This window comes from Pteropus alecto, unplaced genomic scaffold (genome assembly GCF_000325575.1).
Source record: "Pteropus alecto unplaced genomic scaffold, ASM32557v1 scaffold273, whole genome shotgun sequence".
NCBI lineage: Eukaryota > Metazoa > Chordata > Mammalia > Chiroptera > Pteropodidae > Pteropus > Pteropus alecto.
The window spans coordinates 262,008-281,584 of NW_006433963.1; the positions used below are offsets into that span (position 1 = coordinate 262,008).

The 19,577-nt window shown below is 30.8% G+C and overlaps 1 protein-coding gene, 1 non-coding gene and 1 pseudogene across 2 annotated transcripts in view; 2 read left to right on the forward strand and 1 right to left on the reverse strand.

Annotated features, from left to right (window-relative positions):
- The window catches only part of RPS6KA6 (ribosomal protein S6 kinase A6), a 125,573-nt gene that overhangs the window by 90,388 nt on the left and 15,608 nt on the right, over positions 1-19,577 (forward strand). Inside the window, exons 10-20 of the mRNA XM_006908990.1 lie at positions 1,698-1,768; positions 2,010-2,098; positions 2,897-2,955; positions 4,572-4,674; positions 5,303-5,433; positions 5,863-5,985; positions 6,485-6,574; positions 7,725-7,883; positions 10,497-10,658; positions 15,304-15,380; positions 17,409-17,526. Of these exons, the coding sequence (XP_006909052.1) occupies positions 1,698-1,768; positions 2,010-2,098; positions 2,897-2,955; positions 4,572-4,674; positions 5,303-5,433; positions 5,863-5,985; positions 6,485-6,574; positions 7,725-7,883; positions 10,497-10,658; positions 15,304-15,380; positions 17,409-17,526 (1,182 nt within the window). The remainder of the gene's footprint in view (positions 1-1,697; positions 1,769-2,009; positions 2,099-2,896; positions 2,956-4,571; positions 4,675-5,302; positions 5,434-5,862; positions 5,986-6,484; positions 6,575-7,724; positions 7,884-10,496; positions 10,659-15,303; positions 15,381-17,408; positions 17,527-19,577) is intronic.
- Positions 13,165-13,283, forward strand: LOC112477461 (annotated as a pseudogene).
- Positions 18,985-19,110, reverse strand: LOC112477459. The gene has a single exon (XR_003045470.1). It is a non-coding gene; the product is annotated as a U6atac minor spliceosomal RNA (small nuclear RNA).

A 19,577-nucleotide genomic window follows, 5' to 3' on the forward strand; every position in this document is an offset into this window, starting at 1 on the left:
ATCAACAGACGATGGGAGAAAGAAATTACGGTTCATATATACAATGGAATATTACTCAGTCATTAAAAAAATGAAATCCTACCATTTGCAACGACATAGATGGATAGATGGACCTAGAGGTTATTATACTGAGTGAAATAAGTCAGACAGAGAAAAGTAAATACCATTTGATTTCACTTATATGCGGAATCTAAGGAACAAAAAAGAAACTAATCAAAAACAGACTCATGTATATAGTGGACAATTTGGTGACAGAGGGGAAAGGGGTTTGGGGGTCTAGGAGAATAGGTGAAGGGTTAAAAAAGTAGAAATTAGTAGTTGATAGATGGTCACGGAGATGGCGAGCACGACATAGGGAATGTAGTTAGCATTAATATATTGGCAAGGTAGAAAACCAAGGAGAGAAGGAGCAATTAGGGGGATCGTTTTATAACTATATAAATGTCTAACCAATGTACTGTATACCTGAAACTAATTAAAATAAATTAATTAATTAAAAAAAAACTTAGCCAAAGAATATATAGTTTATTTGTAGGAGAGGTGTTATTCCAATATACTATTCTTTTACTTTTTGTCCTTGACGTTCCCACCTCTACTCTCCCAGTCTCCAGTTGAGAACTATTACTGTAGATTTGGGAGGGAAAACAGGCTTGAGAGAGATCCTTGGATCAGATTGAGAGTCTTCAAGGTATAGGAGAGAGTTGAATGGATTAGCTACCTAAGATTGTGAGTTCAGATAAATGAGCAAGACGACTGAGACCAAAGCCATTATTGAATCTCAGTTTGTTTTAAATATTAGGGATATAAAGACTTTTTATTGAACTATAATGGTTTATTTTTAGACTTATTTTTTAATACCATCAATTAATCTTCTAGTTTTGTTCATTGCAGTTAAATCTCTTAAGGAAAATATTTTCCTTATGATGAGTACAACTATCTCATTTATTTTCTTTTTAAGGTTACTAAATTCCATATATAAGTGAAACGACACAGTAAAAAAAAAGATATTGGTATATGTGTGTGTTGCTTTTTTTTGGTTCATGATTTTAGGGGAATGAGGGGAATGAGAATAGTTAAATCTTTCTTGATCATATATGAATTTGAAATGATTCTGAGCTTATTTTTACTTCCTTTTATGATTAAATTGGTTTAAAAGCATACCTTTGTTTTAAAAGAAAATGATTTATACCTATTTCTAAATTACTTTAGTTTGAGTAATTCAACCAAATTTGACAGGACTGAAAAAATTGGTTGGTTTCATTTGCTACAGGTCACCTATCAGCTGTATATAGTGGGGTACCAGAAGTATATTCATTAAGTCAGCAGTCCTCAACCATTTTGGTACCAGGGACTGGTGCTCCTGTGAGATCTAATGCCTGATGATCTGGTAGAACTGAGGCAGTGATGCTAGCACTGGGGAGTGGCTGCAAATACAGATGAAGTTTTGCTCACTCCCCTGCCATTCACCTTTTACTGTGCAGCCTAGTTCCTAACAGGCCTCAGACAGGTACTGGTCCACACCCCAGGGGTCAGGAACCTCTGCCTTAAGTGACCTAGTCTTCTGGTCCTATTTTGACCTACTGTCATAGATCCAAATGATTTGATGATCATATATTACAAATCTCAATTTTTTTCCTAAAGAATTTCATTGTGTATTCTAAGTTGTGCTAAATTGTGTTACTTTTTATTTGTTTTAGTTTGAAATGCTTACTGGTACACTACCATTTCAAGGTAAAGACAGAAATGAGACCATGAATATGATATTAAAGTAAGTGCGAACACTATTTTTTTTTTCTTTTGGAAAAGATTTCTGGCTTTTAGTTTTGAGAAACTTATTATGAGTTTAAATTGACACAAAGAACATTTTTCACACTGCCTTGTTCCCTTCTCCTACCAAATGGGGGACATTATTTGCCATTGTGAAAGCATTCTTTAAAATTCTTTTTGAGATTTTTAAATTTAGAAGTATGGCTAGATTGAAATTAATTTTCTAAAATCCTTTTTTCCAGAGCAAAACTTGGAATGCCTCAGTTTCTTAGTGCTGAAGCACAAAGTCTTCTAAGGATGTTATTCAAAAGGAATCCAGCAAATAGATTGGGTATTGTTTATTTTGTTAGCTTTTATAACAATATACTGTGTGCTTTGGGAGCAGCATAATTATAACTGTTTTTTTGGCTTAAGTTCCTTTATTGCTGCTATATATTTATATCTAGAACTTTGCATTTTGTATATACAAAGATTCCCATAAATTCTTTTAGGTCTTTGATTAAAACAATGGAGTTGTCTAGTTATTCAGTACTTCTATTTAATATATGTTATTATGTACATCATATGGATTACCTCTTTTGCAATAATTCACAGAATTGTATAGGTAAGCCTTATAGATGTCCAAAGATAATTATTTTGCCTTCCCAATGTTTTTCAAAGTAAATACTATGTTTCCATAATGTCTCCTTAATAGCCACTTTCTGGTAGCCTTTCCCTGGATCCAAATGTAATCCTATCATCCTGTTTATGTCCTTATGTTAAAATTTCAATGTCATTTTACTATGTTGTACTTTTTAATTTGGCATGTAGCTATAAGGCCATAAGTTGAATTATAAAGAAAAGAATATGTACTTAAATTTTAATATTATAATAAATATAATTTTGACTTGATTTGGAAGGCGTTTCAGTATTTCATGATATTCTGTGTGCTTTAATATGAATATCACTCAATGTTTATCATATTAAATTTAAAGAACCAATTAATAAAATATTAGATGAGAAATCACAAACTTCTCACTGCAAGGAGTCTATGAAATGTGTGTACTCCTCTTTATAAGTAACAGTCTGAAAGCGAGGTATAAAGATTTAAAAAAATCATACCAGTAAAAAAGTCTTTCCATTTTTATAGGTTCAGAAGGAGTTGAGGAAATCAAAGGACATCTTTTTTTTGCAAATATTGACTGGAATGTAAGTTCAGTAGAAAGTTTGTTCTGAGTAACTTTAATATGAACAAAAGCTGAAGAGTATATGATAGTATATGGACTTTGTTGATAAACAATCCATTTATTTTATATTTAATTTGAGAATTTTTTATTGAGGTAACATTGGTTTATAACATAGAAGTTTCAGGTGTGCGACATTATAATTCAATATCTGTATACACTATAGTATGCTCGCCATCGAAAGTCTAGTTTCCGTCACCATATAATTGACCCCCTTTACCCATTTTACCCAACCCCTATTCCCCTTACCCTCTGGTAACCACCAGTCTGTTATCTGTATCTATGAGTTTGTTGTTTTGTTTGTTCATTTGTTTCTTTTTTGTTTTATATTCCACATGGGAGTGAAATCATAACGGTTTTTGTCCTTTTCCATCTGACTTATGTCACTTTGTGTAACACCCTTAAGATTCATCACTGTTATTGCAAATTCATCCACATATCTTCTGGTTCAAGGTAATTGGCATGATACGTTACACCTGTAAATAAAAATACCTTAATCCAGTAGGTGCGTGGATGATATTTAGCAAATTTTTGTTTCTCATTTGTTTGACTCATTAAGTATAGTTAATATTCTCCCCTATTCTAGGTTGTATGATATGGAAGAAAGGGAAAAAGGGATGAATGATATGACAGATTCTTATAGAAAATGAATTCTAAAGAATCTGAGGTGTTGTTTAATTTCAAATGGTTCTTTGTCATGTATTAGGACAAATGAAAAATTTTAAGGAGTAAATATCTTTTTACAGGCATTTCACTAAATTTAGAGAGTGCATGGAAACAAACTTGTGAAGTTCTGTCATGTATAGAATTTTTTTTAAGTTGTAATTCCTAGACTAATGAGCTTTTCTTAGAAAAACTAACTTTTTGTTGTTCATTTTACAAAACAGCTTTATGTATTTTATGTACTATTAATCATCATGGGTAAGCATTTCCAATTATCTAGTTCTGATTTTGGCATTTAAAATTTTTTCTAAAGTAAAAGTCTCTGGATTTCTAGGGCAGAGATAGAAAGTCACCATTCACTAATCAAATCGTTATTCTGGCAACATTTTGATTTATTTTTTGTAAGCCAGTGGTGTTAATACCCTAAGAAGTCACTCAATTGATGTTTTATTTGTCTTTCATAAACATATAAATTGTAGGAAGTTATAGTAAGGAAGATTACATTTTTGAATTCTGCAATAAGAGCCCTACACAGTGCCTTTGATGCATATTTTCAAGTGAAATATATAGTTAGCGAAGATAGTCTAATTATTACTTTTTAAATCCCTGAGTGTTGTTAGTTATTTCTCCATGGTAACATTGCAACATATTCTATATGGTTATTTTACCAGTGAAAATTCAAGCCAGTTTTTGATATCCAAAACTAACATCATTATTCCTTGTGAATACAACCTGTGGCATCACTGTTGTTTCCTGGTGTCACTTTTTGTACATTATCTCTCAGATTTTTAGAATTTGGTTAACAAGTTATCTGAGGCTTGTTGAAGTTACATTTATGAAATTGTGATTCTTCTGTTAAGTACTGTGAATATTATCTTCTGCTAATATGTTTTTGTATTATCCTATTGCTTCTTCTAGAAATTATATAAAAAAGAAGTTCAACCTCCTTTCAAACCTGCTTCTGGAAAACCAGATGATACTTTTTGTTTTGATCCTGAATTTACTGCAAAAACACCTAAAGGTAATGCATGCTTATGTATAACATCAAGGTTTTTCTTCAGTTAGATGGTTAAAAAATAAACTAGCTTCCTAGTAAAAACTAAAAGAATTATAAGTTTCCAGAGGGTTAGTTTGCCCTCTATGGAAGTATGGATCCTATATACAGCATTACTTGGGCACCTTTCAAGTAGAGACTTTAAATGGGAAATATTTATCAGAAAAGCAGGGACTACAACAAAGGGTGAAAGTTTTTTGGGGGGCTGTTTTATCTTAAAAGTCCTTTGACATGCTAATGCATTAGGGAGTAGTGGGTAGGAAATAAGACATGAGATACATCACTCGGACTCTTACAGTTTAGAATTTAATGAGGTTTACTTTTAGTGGCATGTTTCCTACGTTCATTCAGATATTGAATACTTATAATGTACTGAGCAGTGAAGGTACAGAAATGAACAGAACAGACAAAAATTACAATCCACATGAAGCTTGCATAGTAGTGTGGGGAGACGGATAATATACAATTACTCAAATATATAATATAGTATGTCTGATGTTAACATTTAATGGTTTCCTTTTTATTAAAAAAAATGATGATTTTATATCATAGAAGTCTGTGTACTTCTAACTAAATATAATTATTTGAACATTAGATTCTCCTGGTTTGCCGGCCAGTGCTAATGCTCATCAACTCTTCAAAGGATTCAGCTTTGTTGCAACTTCGATTGCAGAAGAATATAAAATCACTCCTATCACAGGTTCAAATGTATTACCAATTATCCAGGTAAATTCCACTTAATCAGATTATTTAGTTTAGAGATAATTATTTCTTTCAGTTATTTCTAATGGATTTACAATAATTTTAAGTGATTTTAACTTCTTTATTTATCTCTGTGTATAATAATGAATTAATGATGTTTTCATATGTTTTGAAATAAACCAGATGGTAGTAACCTTTAATTATATTGATATAATTTCTTTTGGCAAGAAAATGTAATGATGAAGTATAAGCTAGTTGATTTATTGTGTTGGCTTTAAGGATCTAGAAAGCCTACAGTTTAGGATCAGCTTAGATCTGCTTAAGCCATTTATAAATACTGATAAAACTTTTCTAGAATGAATTTTAAATGTAAGATGAATGTATATTTAGGAGAAAAGATAAAAATGCAAAAAATATTTCATTCCTCTTAGTATTTTATTTTTTCAAAAACAGATAAATGGAAATGCTGCACAATTTGGTGAAGCATATGAATTGAAAGAGGACATTGGTGTTGGCTCCTATTCTGTTTGTAAGCGATGCATACATACAGCTACCAACATGGAATTAGCAGTGAAGGTATTGTCCCTGAGCCTAACATTTTTTGTTTTATATATGTAAGTTAAATGAGAAGTTAACTGATAGACATTTCTCAGTGGAGCTAGTGGAGATTACAGAGATTATAATAAGGACGAACTCTTAAGATGTAATATTTTCATTTTGAATTTCTTTCCAAGACTTTTTCTGGAGAAACAGTGTATTTCATGAATGTCTTGCTTTTGAATAGTTTTATTTTAAGGTAGTATGTTAAGACTGAGCAACTGTGACAATTACTTTTACATTTGGATCAAATTATCAGTACATTTTCAGTTAAGTGGAACATGATGTTAAAGGAAGTGATCTTTTATTGCTAAGTTTCAGTTATAGGAAATTTTTAAATGTTAAAATAATATGAGACAAACATCATTCTTGAGTTTTTAAGTATTTACTTAAAAATATAACCAAATTTAAAATATATCATTCATTTTTAAACAAAAAAGTAAATTGTCTATGAGATTGTTCTTGTCTTATTTCTTAGATCATTGACAAAAGTAAGAGAGACCCCTCAGAAGAAATTGAAATTTTGATGCGCTATGGACAACACCCCAACATTATCACTCTAAAGGATGTAGGTATTTAAAATATAAGCTAACTCAAAGCTAAGCTAATGAAGTTATGACTTGGCACTTTATTTCCTTATTGAAACTTTTTATGTCTATGATATATTTACTGTCATGCAACAAAAATCTAAAGACTTAAATTTGCTACTTCAATTATTTTTCCCCTATTATTCTGTATTCCTACCCTTCTTACAGAATGTAAGAAAGGAACTATGATGGTTGGTAAATGAGAGTGTCCTGATTACTTGAATATAGTCTGGATAATTAACTAGTTAACATTATAACTAGCACCATTTATTATTCTGTAGTACTATAAATATAGAAGTTATAGGAGAGTGGGAATCTGCAAAATTCTAGAAGATTTACTTTCTTGACTACAGAAATTGGCTGTTGCATTATGGATTTTTTTCGAGTGAAATAATATTACTCTATAGTTTCATAAAATAAACATATAACTCAAATTAATAAATGTTATTGAATGCTCACTCTTCATATAAGAAAGTAATGCTCTTTTCTCTTTAGAGAAGGCAGACAAATCAGCCTTCACGTCAATGAGTTTGTTTTGGATAATATGATATGCCTTTTGATTAGTAATCTTTAAACAGTAGTTTACATCCATCTGTCTGTCTGTCTGTCTGTCTGTCTACCTACCTATCTATCTCACAAGCCCTGAGTGAAAGAGTATACATATTTTTATTATTTATTCTCCTTGATATAGTATTTGAATTCAACAGATATTTAAGACACCATGTCAGATAATGGACTGTGGAGAGGATATTGAAAAACTAATAATATATTTACTGCCAGAAGGACGCTTACTATTATAGGGAAGAGAAGTGTCTATAATATAGTCAAAAATGAGGTAGATGCCATTTGAGTGGCACAGAATTTTATTTTCCCATTTATATCCCTTCATGAAGTATAACATACAACTTTAAAAGTTAATAAAATTATAGGTTTAACATGGTCTCACAGGACTGTGTAAGAGGTTGTTTAGCCAGTTTAATCTTCAGTATAGCCTGTACTATATTAACAATAAAGAAATAATGTCTTTTTTTTAACACTAGAGGTTCACTAGAAAAGCAAAATAAATATAATTTAACCATTTCAGAATTGTAATTATAATTAATAACATTTTAAACATATGTTCTTTTTTAGGTTTATGATGATGGTAGATATGTTTATCTTGTTACGGATTTGATGAAAGGAGGAGAGCTACTTGACCGTATTCTCAAACAAAAGTGTTTCTCAGAACGGGAAGCTAGTGATGTACTGTTTGTAATAACTAAGACAGTTGACTATCTTCATTGTCAAGGAGTAAGTTGTAGATATATTCTTCCCTTCAATTCTGGGACTTATATCTTCATAAAATTATATATAGGGCGTGCCACCTAAAATGAATTACTTTTTCTATCACATATATTTTATAGAGAATATCCTATTAAAACTCATAATGTAGCGAAGGTTATAGATTTAGAAAATTGGATAATACTTTATTAAGTATCTTCACCCTGCTGTTGGCCCTGATTTAATAGCATATTAGTTTTAAAAGTGGTTTGGATTATATAAATGTATCTAACCTTGACTTTGAAATTATTAAACCTAATCAAACTTAAAAGTGAAACATAAAAGAATTATTCAAGGACATGTTGTGAATATTATTCAAATTAGATGATACCTAACATATAAAGTTCTGGCAATAAGAGGACTGTATATCTTGAAACTTGCCAACCCCTCTTCTAAATACAGTAAGAAATTTGGATTCTAAACATTTGAAGTATTAATATATTAAAATTTGTAGTGGAAGAGCAGGCCTATTATTTTGCTTGCTGTCTCTTCATAAAGAAAGCAAATGTTATTTAAAAAGGTCAATTTTTATTATATATAGCTATACAAGGAAAAAAGGGCACAAATAATTCAAAAACTTAAGTTCGAATCAGTTGTAATAGTGGATATGTACCTACATAAGTATTATCAGTAAAAAAAAAAAAATGGACAGCTTAGAATTGGCACAGTGAAAATTCTACATGAGCCCTTTTTTTAATTAAGAAAAATAACCCAGTACTCAGTTTTGTGTGAGGTTTAATAGAGTACATTTTTCAATATTTTGAAATATAAATTTTATAATGGTAAAGGAGTAGTTTTATTATAATTTAATTCCTTGATTGTCTTTGTCAACGCTCTCTAAAGGATGACCAGAATTTTTGAGAGGAGGAAAATGATAAGCATCTTTTGTTTAGTTTATTATTTTGGAAACATTCAGTTTCTTACATCAATTAAATAAATTAATGACAGAGATTCATTGAGTATTTTTATATCCCCGGCATTCTAAAAGATGTTGCAGATTCAGATAGGAGTGAGACTTGGTCCTTGTCTTTAAAGAGTTTTCAGTGTAGTAAACTGCTGATTAAAGATGGGACTAGATTAAATGAAATGGATACTATCAGTAGGAAAATCATCATATAGAGAATTTCAGAATATTTTTCATTTCTGACATTTGATCTGGTTCTTATTTATTGTTTCTATTTTTTTGTTGTTGTTGTTGAGAGTTTCACGCATTGAAAGCATGTTGTTTACTTCATTGAATGGTTATAATAGGTACTTTACTTTTTTAATTTATATTTAGTCTTGTGAATTTTGAATAATATATTCTTATTGAGATAAATAATCAACACATAACAGTGTATAAGTTTAAGGTGTACAACATGTTGATTTCATACATTTATATACTGCAATATAATTTCCACCATAGCATTAGCTAGCACCTCCATCACATCACATATAATAATAGCCATTTCAAAAATCCTTGTTTGTTAGGTCCAATGTGGTTCATCTTGGAATCTGAACAGATTGATTTTCTTTTTTTTCTTGAAAATGTGTTCTATTTTCTTGGTCCTTTGTATATCAGATAATTTTAGATTGTATACTACACATTTGAGTATTGAGTTATGGAGATTTTTTCTGTTATTTTTCTCCAATTATTATTATTGTTTTTCTGTTTGTTGTTTTAATAGATAATTTTCTTGGCAGTGTTTTCACTGAAAACTCTGCTTTTTGGGTAGCAGCTTTGGTCTCTGTATCTTTTGTCTTTTTTTAATTAAAAATTATTGAGGCGACATTGATCATCAAAATCCAATAAGTTTCAAGTGTACAATTCAACAATATGTCGTGTATATATTGCATTACGTGTTCACCACCCTTCTGTCACCACATATTTGACCCATTTTACCCCTATCTACTTCCCCCTTCTTCTCTTCCCTCTTTTGTCTTTATATGATGTACTTTGAGCCTCTTCTACACATTTTTGATTTAGGGGTCAATTCTGGCTCTTTCCTTTATAGTATCCCTCCACTCAGCTTTCATGGTTTCCCAGCATCTCTTTTCTGGTACTCCAGGCCAGAAAGACTGTGGGCTTTTCCACATGTGTCTTCACCACTATGTGCCATAGGGACTGTACTTAACCCTAGCCTAAAAGCCATTCATATAACTCCCCATATCCCTTCCTTCAACCAAGTGTGTACTCTCCACCAGAGTCTGTCTGCTTCTGTTCACTCTCCAGTACCTTCAGGTAGTCGAGTTTTGTATTATGTTCAGGTTTTATAGTTGCTTACTGTGAAGAGGGGCATATTGAGTAGGGTCTTAGTTCATTATAACCAGAAGTGGATCTGATAAATGAGTTTTGATACTTTTGAGATTGGAAGTGGCTAAAAAAATTGGTGGCTTGAATAGAAACTGGAGCATCTATCCGAGAGAGATAATTCCTTCTGTATCCTTCAAGCTCTCAAGGCTATCAAGGTTGGAGAAAGCATCATTTTCAAAATTGTATAATTAAAGTTCCTTTTCCTGGAAATAAATTAACTTTAAATGTTATATTTCTAGACATTTATTTAGCTCTAGAAATGTAATTATTTTTTCTCTTTTGTGTTCAAGATTGTTCATCGTGATCTTAAACCTAGTAATATTTTATACATGGATGAATCAGCCAGTGCAGACTGCATTAGGATCTGTGATTTTGGGTTTGCAAAACAACTTCGAGGCGAAAATGGACTTCTCTTAACTCCGTGCTACACTGCAAACTTTGTAGCACCTGAGGTATTCTTTAGAACTTCAATCTTTTGCCTTTCACTCTTTTCCTTTAGTTCAATGTATATGATGACATGTATATGTTATGGTAGGTAGGTAAAATCTGAGTTATTTTGTCCATTCTCAACTATAAAGCTCTTTAAATAAGTGAATCTCTGATAACCCCTAATATAAATATTCAAACTAGGAACCAGCATCTGAAACCAACCTTAATGTAATAATCAAACTATTCTATTCTGTTGGTTATGTACTCGTTTCAGAATCATACCCTTTTAAGTCTGGGAGAGAGAGTAGAGATAACTCTACTTTTAGCATATTAAATATTATAAATGAGGAAAATGAGGTTTAATGTACCTAAATGACATTTTTAAGACTCAGCTATTAATAACAAAACCAAGATGGATTTTCAGATATTTTGATTTGTGATGAACATGAGGTAATTTATATTGTTTAGCATTATATATAACATGTAAGGGCAGCGCCATCTCTGATTGTTTTAGAATCTTAATTCCTGGAGAAAATGCTTCACAGGGGTTTTTATAAGCAATGAAGTTTTTCTTGGCAAATAATACTCATATGTAGGTCTTAAAGGGAAGAGTCAGTAATGGTGAGACTGGGGAGGTTAAGGGGTAAAGATTTCACAGTTAGCAAGCTACAGATAGCGAGTTCTGATCATGAGGATGGGAGTTTTGATAGTAGAAACTCCCATAGCGATTGAAAATATGGTTGATAAAAGAATGAATCGAGAATGGCATTGGTCACATAGATTCTTTTTAAGTTTTGTTTGTAAGTCAGGAACTGTTTTTATATGTTATGAATAATGTCATATGAATTATCATATATTCAGTACAAATCAAAATACAAAAAAAATCTTTAGGTTTGAGAAATTGAAATCTCTAAGTTAGAGAGGAAGAATAAAATAATTTGAGAATGAATTCCTATCTCATGTGCATCTTTTCCGATTTTATTTTTATATCAAATACTAGCCCTTTCAGGATAATATGGCATATCAGATTAACATGAGCCATTTGTATTTAAATATCAATAAATCTGTATTTTATTGTAGCTATTAGAAAAGGAAATAATATTTCTAATGAAAATAGAAATGTAGAAAATAGAAAAATGTTTTTCTAAAGAAAAATTCCCATATTAAAATTTATTAAATCTTTAAGATGTTGATGTTGAGGAAGAAGCATAACACCTACTTTACAAGGTTTTTGTGATGAGATTTGCCCTCTAAGAAATTATGTACATATCCAGAGAATGTGCTTTTATCTATATTTTAATTAAATTCATAGAATAATAAATGTACAAATTTTTATCAAACTAAAATATATAGAAACTACATTTCCTCTAAAAATTAGAATGCATGCATTACCCAAGAAGGGATTATTGTACTGTCCCTAGGTGTGAGAGATATAACTTAGACATTAAAAAATTAGCCTTTCTCGGACATTTCAATGGTTTTATAGGATAGGAAGACAGAATATTTGAGATTAGGGCTCTTCTATTAAATATAGGATATATAATCATCATAAATATTCTAACATGATTGTGCAGTAGACAGAAGAATACAGAATAACCATCTCAATACCCAAATTCTTAATACTGACTTAATCTTATGGACCTGGACTCCTTGGTATGATGGAAACTTCTCCCTGGAAAAATGTTAGGGGCAAATGTGTCCAATAGGAACATCTCAAAAACAGACATTAAAATGGAAAATACATAGTATGTCTGTGTTTAGATTAATGGTTAGGTAAACATTTTTAAATTAATGGCTAGATAAACATTCTTAAATGAATGCAAATCCACAGAGTAGAATACAGTCTACTGATGCTTTTTATCCTAACAGACTTCCATTATAGTAAGTAAGTTACTCTCGCTGCTGTAATAGTGAAGTTTTTCAGGTGGGTACGGGGACACCACTTCTCTGTAACTAGTGCTTGAACTACTTTTGGCTAGTATTTGTATTTTCAAAATTCTTTGAAAGGTTTTATTATCAAATGATGAAGCTTCTGCTAGCAATCAATGAATATTTGTAACTTGTTATGAATGAAATATAAAGGTTTGGGTAAGATTTCTCTCTAAAATTTCAAACCTTTTCATATACTCCATTAGTAATAGAGTATATGAAATGTAGTATCTTTAAACTAGAATCAAATATTCAAGTATCTGTGCAGATATTTGAGTAAACACTAGCATTTTGGGAGTATAAATTCATTATTCACAGTGTATAAAGAGTGATGAGATATTTACTAAGATATAAACTAATTACAATTTCAGCTTAACAATAGAGAAATATTCATTCATATTTTTCATATGAATCAATTCAGTCAACCTCTCGAGGCTGACATAGTAAACGTGCTTTTCTACTATACCTATATTGCAAAAATATGTCTCCAAAATATTATTTTATAAAAGTAAATCCATTATATTATTCAACCGATATTTGATGCCTGCTGAGATCTAAGAATGATCCTGAATTAAAGGAACTTAAAATAAATTAGATGGAGTCTATGGCCATGCTACCCTGAACAAGACCGATCCCGTCTGATCTCAGAAGCTAAGCAGGGTTGAGCCTGGTTAGTACTTGGATGGGAGACCACCCAGGAAGACCAGGTGCTGTAGGCATAAAAAATAAGGGATTGTAAGCTGACAAGGTCCTTGCAATCTGTGAGGTCAACCAAGGGTTGCCTTGCCTAAAAATAACTAATTAATTAGTTAATTAATTAATCAATTAATTAGATAGATATTTACCTGCAGCTCTTGATAAAATAATTGTGAAATTGCCCTGCTTTGCTCTAGTCTGGGTTGTCATATGTTTTGCTCCAAATATGAATTAAGTTGAACTTTAGAGCAAAGGGAATGAGAATCTCTGTGTTAGTCTTTGCTGGTTTGGGAAACCAAATGGGAGAGAAGATAATGACATTAATTACTTTAATTCTGACTTCTGTCTTCACATATTTAACTTAATGCAAGTAAGAAAGTATTAAACACCTCTTCCTCACTATACTCCACTGTACTCTTTCATTCAGCTCACCACTTTGCCTTGTTTTTTTTCATGGCTATGTGTTCTTACTATTATAGGGCATTGAGACCCACTCTAGAACAGAAGTTCACTGCTTCTTCTTTACCCATACAAAATAGGTTTAAGTGTATGGTATATCTAAAACAAGATTTTCATGGTTGGCCCTAATTAGATTAAGCGATATGACAGCTCTTGTGTTCTTTTTTCTCATTAACTAGGAAGGTTAAGGAAGTATGAAATACCTATACCTGACTCACTGATCAACCCTCACCTGTCCAACTAGTTTCTGGGCAGTCCCTCAACCTTGTCTGTACATTGAGAAGCTTTAAAAATACTGCCGTACAGAAACTAGGGAAAACATGGTAATGCCCCCAGAATTGTAAGAAGTGATGAGAAAAGAAAAGAGAAAGAAGAAAAAAAGCAGGAGAAGTTTATGTTTTTCTAGAGCTTTACCATGATGTGAGTGGTTTAACTGTACCTTGTTATTTATTAGGGCCTTTGTAGTCCCTATTTGTGTTACTTACATAAGCCAGTTATATAGGTATTTTGATAACCTCTTCAGCTTTTCAAGTTTGCACATATGTGTGTTCTTATAAATATACTTTGACTAGGAAAAAACACATGATATCTTGAATTTTAACTTAGATACTCAATATTCATGTCTGGCAGTTGTCAAAACCAAACTTGTAAATGAAATGCCTATGTCAGTGGTTATACAGTCCCCATTGTTAATACATTAATAATGTTTCTATTTTGTTCTTATGCCTAAAGGCTTTAGCAGTGGTCTTGTTTTTCTAAATGAAAAAATAAAAAAACTTCATTTCATCTCTTTATTTTTCTAACAAACTCTATTCATAAAGAAAACTGACATGACTATACAATAAATATATTATTTTATTTTATTAACACTAGCCCCAAGAGCAAAAACAGCTACTTTAATTATTGTATGAAAAATTAATGAAACCATTCAGAATTTATCAAATGTGTATTTGTGATCTAGAAATATACTAATATTTTCAAGACACAAACCTTGTATATAAAACATAAATTCATCGATCTTTCATAAGATCATATATTATCATCTCTTGTGTAGTAAGAAGGAAGTTATCATACATATTAAAAGCATAGGCTCTAGAGTAAGAATATCTGCTCTACTTCTCACTCATTTTGTGATATTGGGCAAATTACTTAACACTTGCCTTAGTTTCCTCATCTTCAAAATGGAAATAATATCTGCCTCAGAGAGTCAGTGTCATGATTAAAAGACAGTAATATGTATAGTATATATATATTAAGCTCTTTTTACATAATAATCTTAAATTCTGATATTTGTAAGTTTTTCCTAAGAGAAGTGAAAGCTCATTGAGTTCAGGGATAATATCTTACAAAGTTGTTTTTTTTGTATGACCCATGTTACTTAATCACTTTATTAAATATTCTGTGCTTGCTAATAGCAGAGGGCTTTCCCTTTAACATTAAGTGAACTTATTTGTCAAAAGATTAAAATAATCCAAGTTTTTAAATTGTGTACATTTGTGAGATTATTAGAAGCACAACTTTCTTTCGGATAAGAAAACTGAGTTTATGCTGAGTAGTACCATATAATGTGTATTTCTTTCTCAGGTTCTTATGCAACAGGGCTATGATGCTGCTTGTGATATTTGGAGCCTAGGAGTCCTTTTTTACACGATGTTGGCTGGGTAAGAAACTTATATACTCAAAATAATTCACATTGTTATTTGAATTTCACCTGAATATTTTCATCTAGAAAGAGGACAGATGAAAATAACATTAAGGAAAATGCTGTCAACATTTCAAAATATTATATATTGTTTACTTATAAAATTTAAAAATAAAGTAAGGCATTCAGTGCATCAAAATTCAGATACGTAATTAAAAGTTTTTAATTAGAACTAAAACTAAGATAAAGCGTATATTTTTTATTTTGATATTTTACAGTGAGTGCATTACTTATTGAAAAATGTTTATTTGAGCATAAAATGATTTTGTGTTTCAATAGGTACTTGCCTACTGAACCAGATATTGAATTAAATTTTTTAAAGTACTTGAATTCTGGCTCTCCTGGCAATAGAGATTTAGTAAGATTGAGCTTTATGATAAATTTAAATAGTAACAGAATATGAAATTACAGAAACACATGTACCTTTTCCTAAAAAGATAAAGAAATAATTTTAGAAAGTAATAATTGGATTATGTTAATGTTGGTAATTTACAAATAATACAAGTGCCGTTTTACCCTTAATATTTTTATTTAGGAGTAAAAATTTAAGACTGTAGAAGAAGGCTAGGTTTATCAAAGTCTAATGCATAGAATGGAATTTGAAGAATTATTATGAGGTTATAATGTACTTAAGTGTGACTTTTTAAAGAAAGCCTTTAGTACAACTGAAATATGCTGGACAAATGGAGATTCATGGACACGGACAACAGTTTAGTGGTTACCAGAGGGAAGCGGGTAGGGAGAAGATAGTTAAGGGTAATGAGGATCAAATATGTGGTGACAGAAGGAAATTTAACTTTGGGTGGTGAGCACATAATGTAATATACAAATGCTTTCTTATGGAATTGTACATTCAAAACCTATATAATTTTATTAACCAATGTCACACCAATAAATTTAATAATAACAAAAGAAATAGAAATATACTCAACATAGCAAGCTTTATAAGTTATGAAAATGGTAACTACAGTATTTATTGGCTTGGTAATAATTACATACATCAGTGTATTCCACTTAATTTTAGATATATTATAAACTTTGGCAAAATATTTAGTTATAGCCCACAGCAAGTGTTAAAGTTAAGTATAGCTAAAATTTGCATATGAACTGCAATCAGCACTCCTGGTTTCAAACAATGGGATACCATTCCTAGATTGCTGCTTTCAAATATTTACTTAATGATTAAAGAAAACACGATTGTGTGTGTGTATATGTGTGTTTAGTGTTATCTCAACTTAATTGTTACATGAGGAAATTAAGACATTAACATATTAAGACATATTACTCATACTTTTTAACTGTCTTTCTATTCCCAAATTTGAACACCATTTTCAGTTCCATTTGTTAAAATGGTACAAAACTGATCACTTTTTGTCATTCTATAATTAATTTTTAAATTACTTTAACTTTATACAATGCATTTGCCTTCCTGTCCATGAATGTTGGTCCACGTAATAATTTTAATGGCTTGAGATTTTCTGTTATATTGATATAAATATTTAACAGACCCATTTTTCATAGATACTAATTAAAATTATTGTTAACTTGTTTCCACTAGTATTATTTATGAAATGCTAATGAACAAATTTAAACCAATACAATAAATGCATTTCTATGAATAAATAAAATTAACAATTTCTTGGTAGCAGGTATATTTGGTTTGCTAGCATATGGTTAGGAGAGTACAAAATTCGTGTGATTTATTCTGATCTGATTTTAAGACTAGCTTTAAGTGAAAAGTCACATTTTATTTACATTATTTAACTGATGAAAGGCAAAAAAATATATAGTTTTTTTACTGAATAATTTATTAGAATTAAGTTTATTGTTTGAAGTATCAAATTTGATATGAACAAGGAAGGGAAATATTGGATGATATCCTTAATTTGCTGTAGTATATTTGCATATAGTCTTATACTCATCACTTCAGTTAGATGTAATAGGTATGTTAGGCCCTCATGTCTATTAAAATCTGTTTTATTAATAGCTATACTCCGTTTGCTAATGGCCCCAATGATACTCCTGAAGAGATACTGCTGCGTATAGGCAATGGAAAGTTCTCTTTGAGTGGTGGAAACTGGGACAATATTTCAGATGGAGCAAAGGTATAAATTGTAAATGAGTTTTGTTTTGTTGCATTCATGTTAAATTGCTGAAATCTTTAAGTTATAGCCTAGTCTGTATTTACAGAGTATCTTATGGTGTTATATGTCAGTATTTGTTTATAAGTTAACACATACATATGTGGATTGAATAAGACAATGGCAGACTTTTTTTTTGTTTCTGCAATGATTCTGGGCCACATTCTTCTCTTATCAGTTCATATGTGTTTGGGGAATACAAACTAATTTTGGTATTAACCAAAACTAGAAATGTAAATATACTGAGGAAAAATGCATATTTAAAAACCAACTAAGTTACTTTCTGCATATAGCGTATTTTTACACATAATTTATGTTTTAGCACAGACATTGACTAGTGATTATGTAGGCAATTTTTATGTTAACTAATTTTCAGAGAATATACAAATTTCTTATCAGTAGCATCTAGATATTTATTATTGATGACTTGGAGCTGTCCATTAGAAATATAATAAAAGCCACATATGAAATTTTAAAATTTCTAGTAGTCATAGTAAGAAAACAAAAAGAAAAAAGACTGATAAAATTAATTTAGTAATATAATTTATTTAACTTGGCATATTTAAAATATTTCACCATCTAATCAATATTAAAAAATAGTGAGATATTTTACATTCTGTTTTTTCATTCTAAGTCTTCAAAATTTGGGGTGTATTTTATACTTACAACCCATCTGAATTTGGGCTACCCATGTTTTAAAAGTGTTTAACAGCCACATGTGGCTAGTAGCAGCTGTATTAGAGCAGTTTCAGAGTAACTGGCCTTATTTAATTTAGGGGAACGAATTAATCCTTGACTACTAAATCTTACATTTATAATTAAAACTTTTAAATTTTAAAACAAAAACCCAAAGCTTGTCAACATGTGGCTTATAGAGACCTGAAGCTTTTAAACTGCATTTTGAAGTAGAAAACATTTTAAGACAAAATGAATTGCTTATGTTTAATATCTGCTAATGATAAAACCTAATTGTCTCAAGAACATTAGCTAATCTGTAGGGTATATTATGGAGTAAATTTTTTTTTCTGTTTGTTTATTCATTAGATTTTTTTATTAGTTACACGTATACAGTACATTGATTAGATATTTATCTAGTTTATGAAATGATCCCCCAATTACTTTATGACCCATCTGGCTCTACACATTACAGTACTATTGACTATATTTCCTATGCTCTACTCTACATCCCCGTGACTGTTCTGTAACTACTAATTTGTACTTTTTCATCCCTTCACCTTTTTCTCCCAACACCCAAACCCTCCCCTCTGGCAATCTCCAGTTCTCTGTTTCTGTGAGTCTGTTTTTGTTTGTTCTTTTTGTTTCTTAGATTACTCATATAAGTGAAATCACATGATATTTCTCTTTCTGTCTGAATTATTTCATTCAGCATAATAACCTCTAGGTCCATCCATGTCTTTATAAAATAAACGGTGGTTAGATGCCTCGAAGGAGGTGGCAATGCCTTAACCATATGCGTGTTGTCAGGCCCGAGGGCCTCTTCCATCCTTGTCAAGGGGAGTGTTAATATTCTCTCTTTTCATACAACACTGGAGTAAATTTGATATCTTGATCACTGTAGAATAAGTAAGTGAGGAATGTGATTGTCATTTTTAAATATTAGGAAACCAGAGAAGGGATTGTTTGGATCTTAGCCATAATGTAAGTGTGTTGTGTATTGTAGTAGAAGGAACACCTGATTGAAAGCCAGAACTGAATGATAGTTTCGATATATTAACTACCTGCTTCAGTTTTCTCATCTGTAAAATGTGAGGACTAAATTGCCCCTTGGGTTCCTTCCAACTCCAAAATTCCATATCTATCCATTTTGGTTTATTTATATTTTTTTCCAGATTTCCCCTCATAAAGTGATTGGAACTACTAATATTATTAATTAAACATATATATTTTCTAGGCCAGTTTATGCATCAGAAATTACATTTTCACAAGGAACAATTCCAGTTTTTAAAGCTATATGTATTATCTTCTTGCATTCCTTAAAAAAAAAAAAAAAAAAA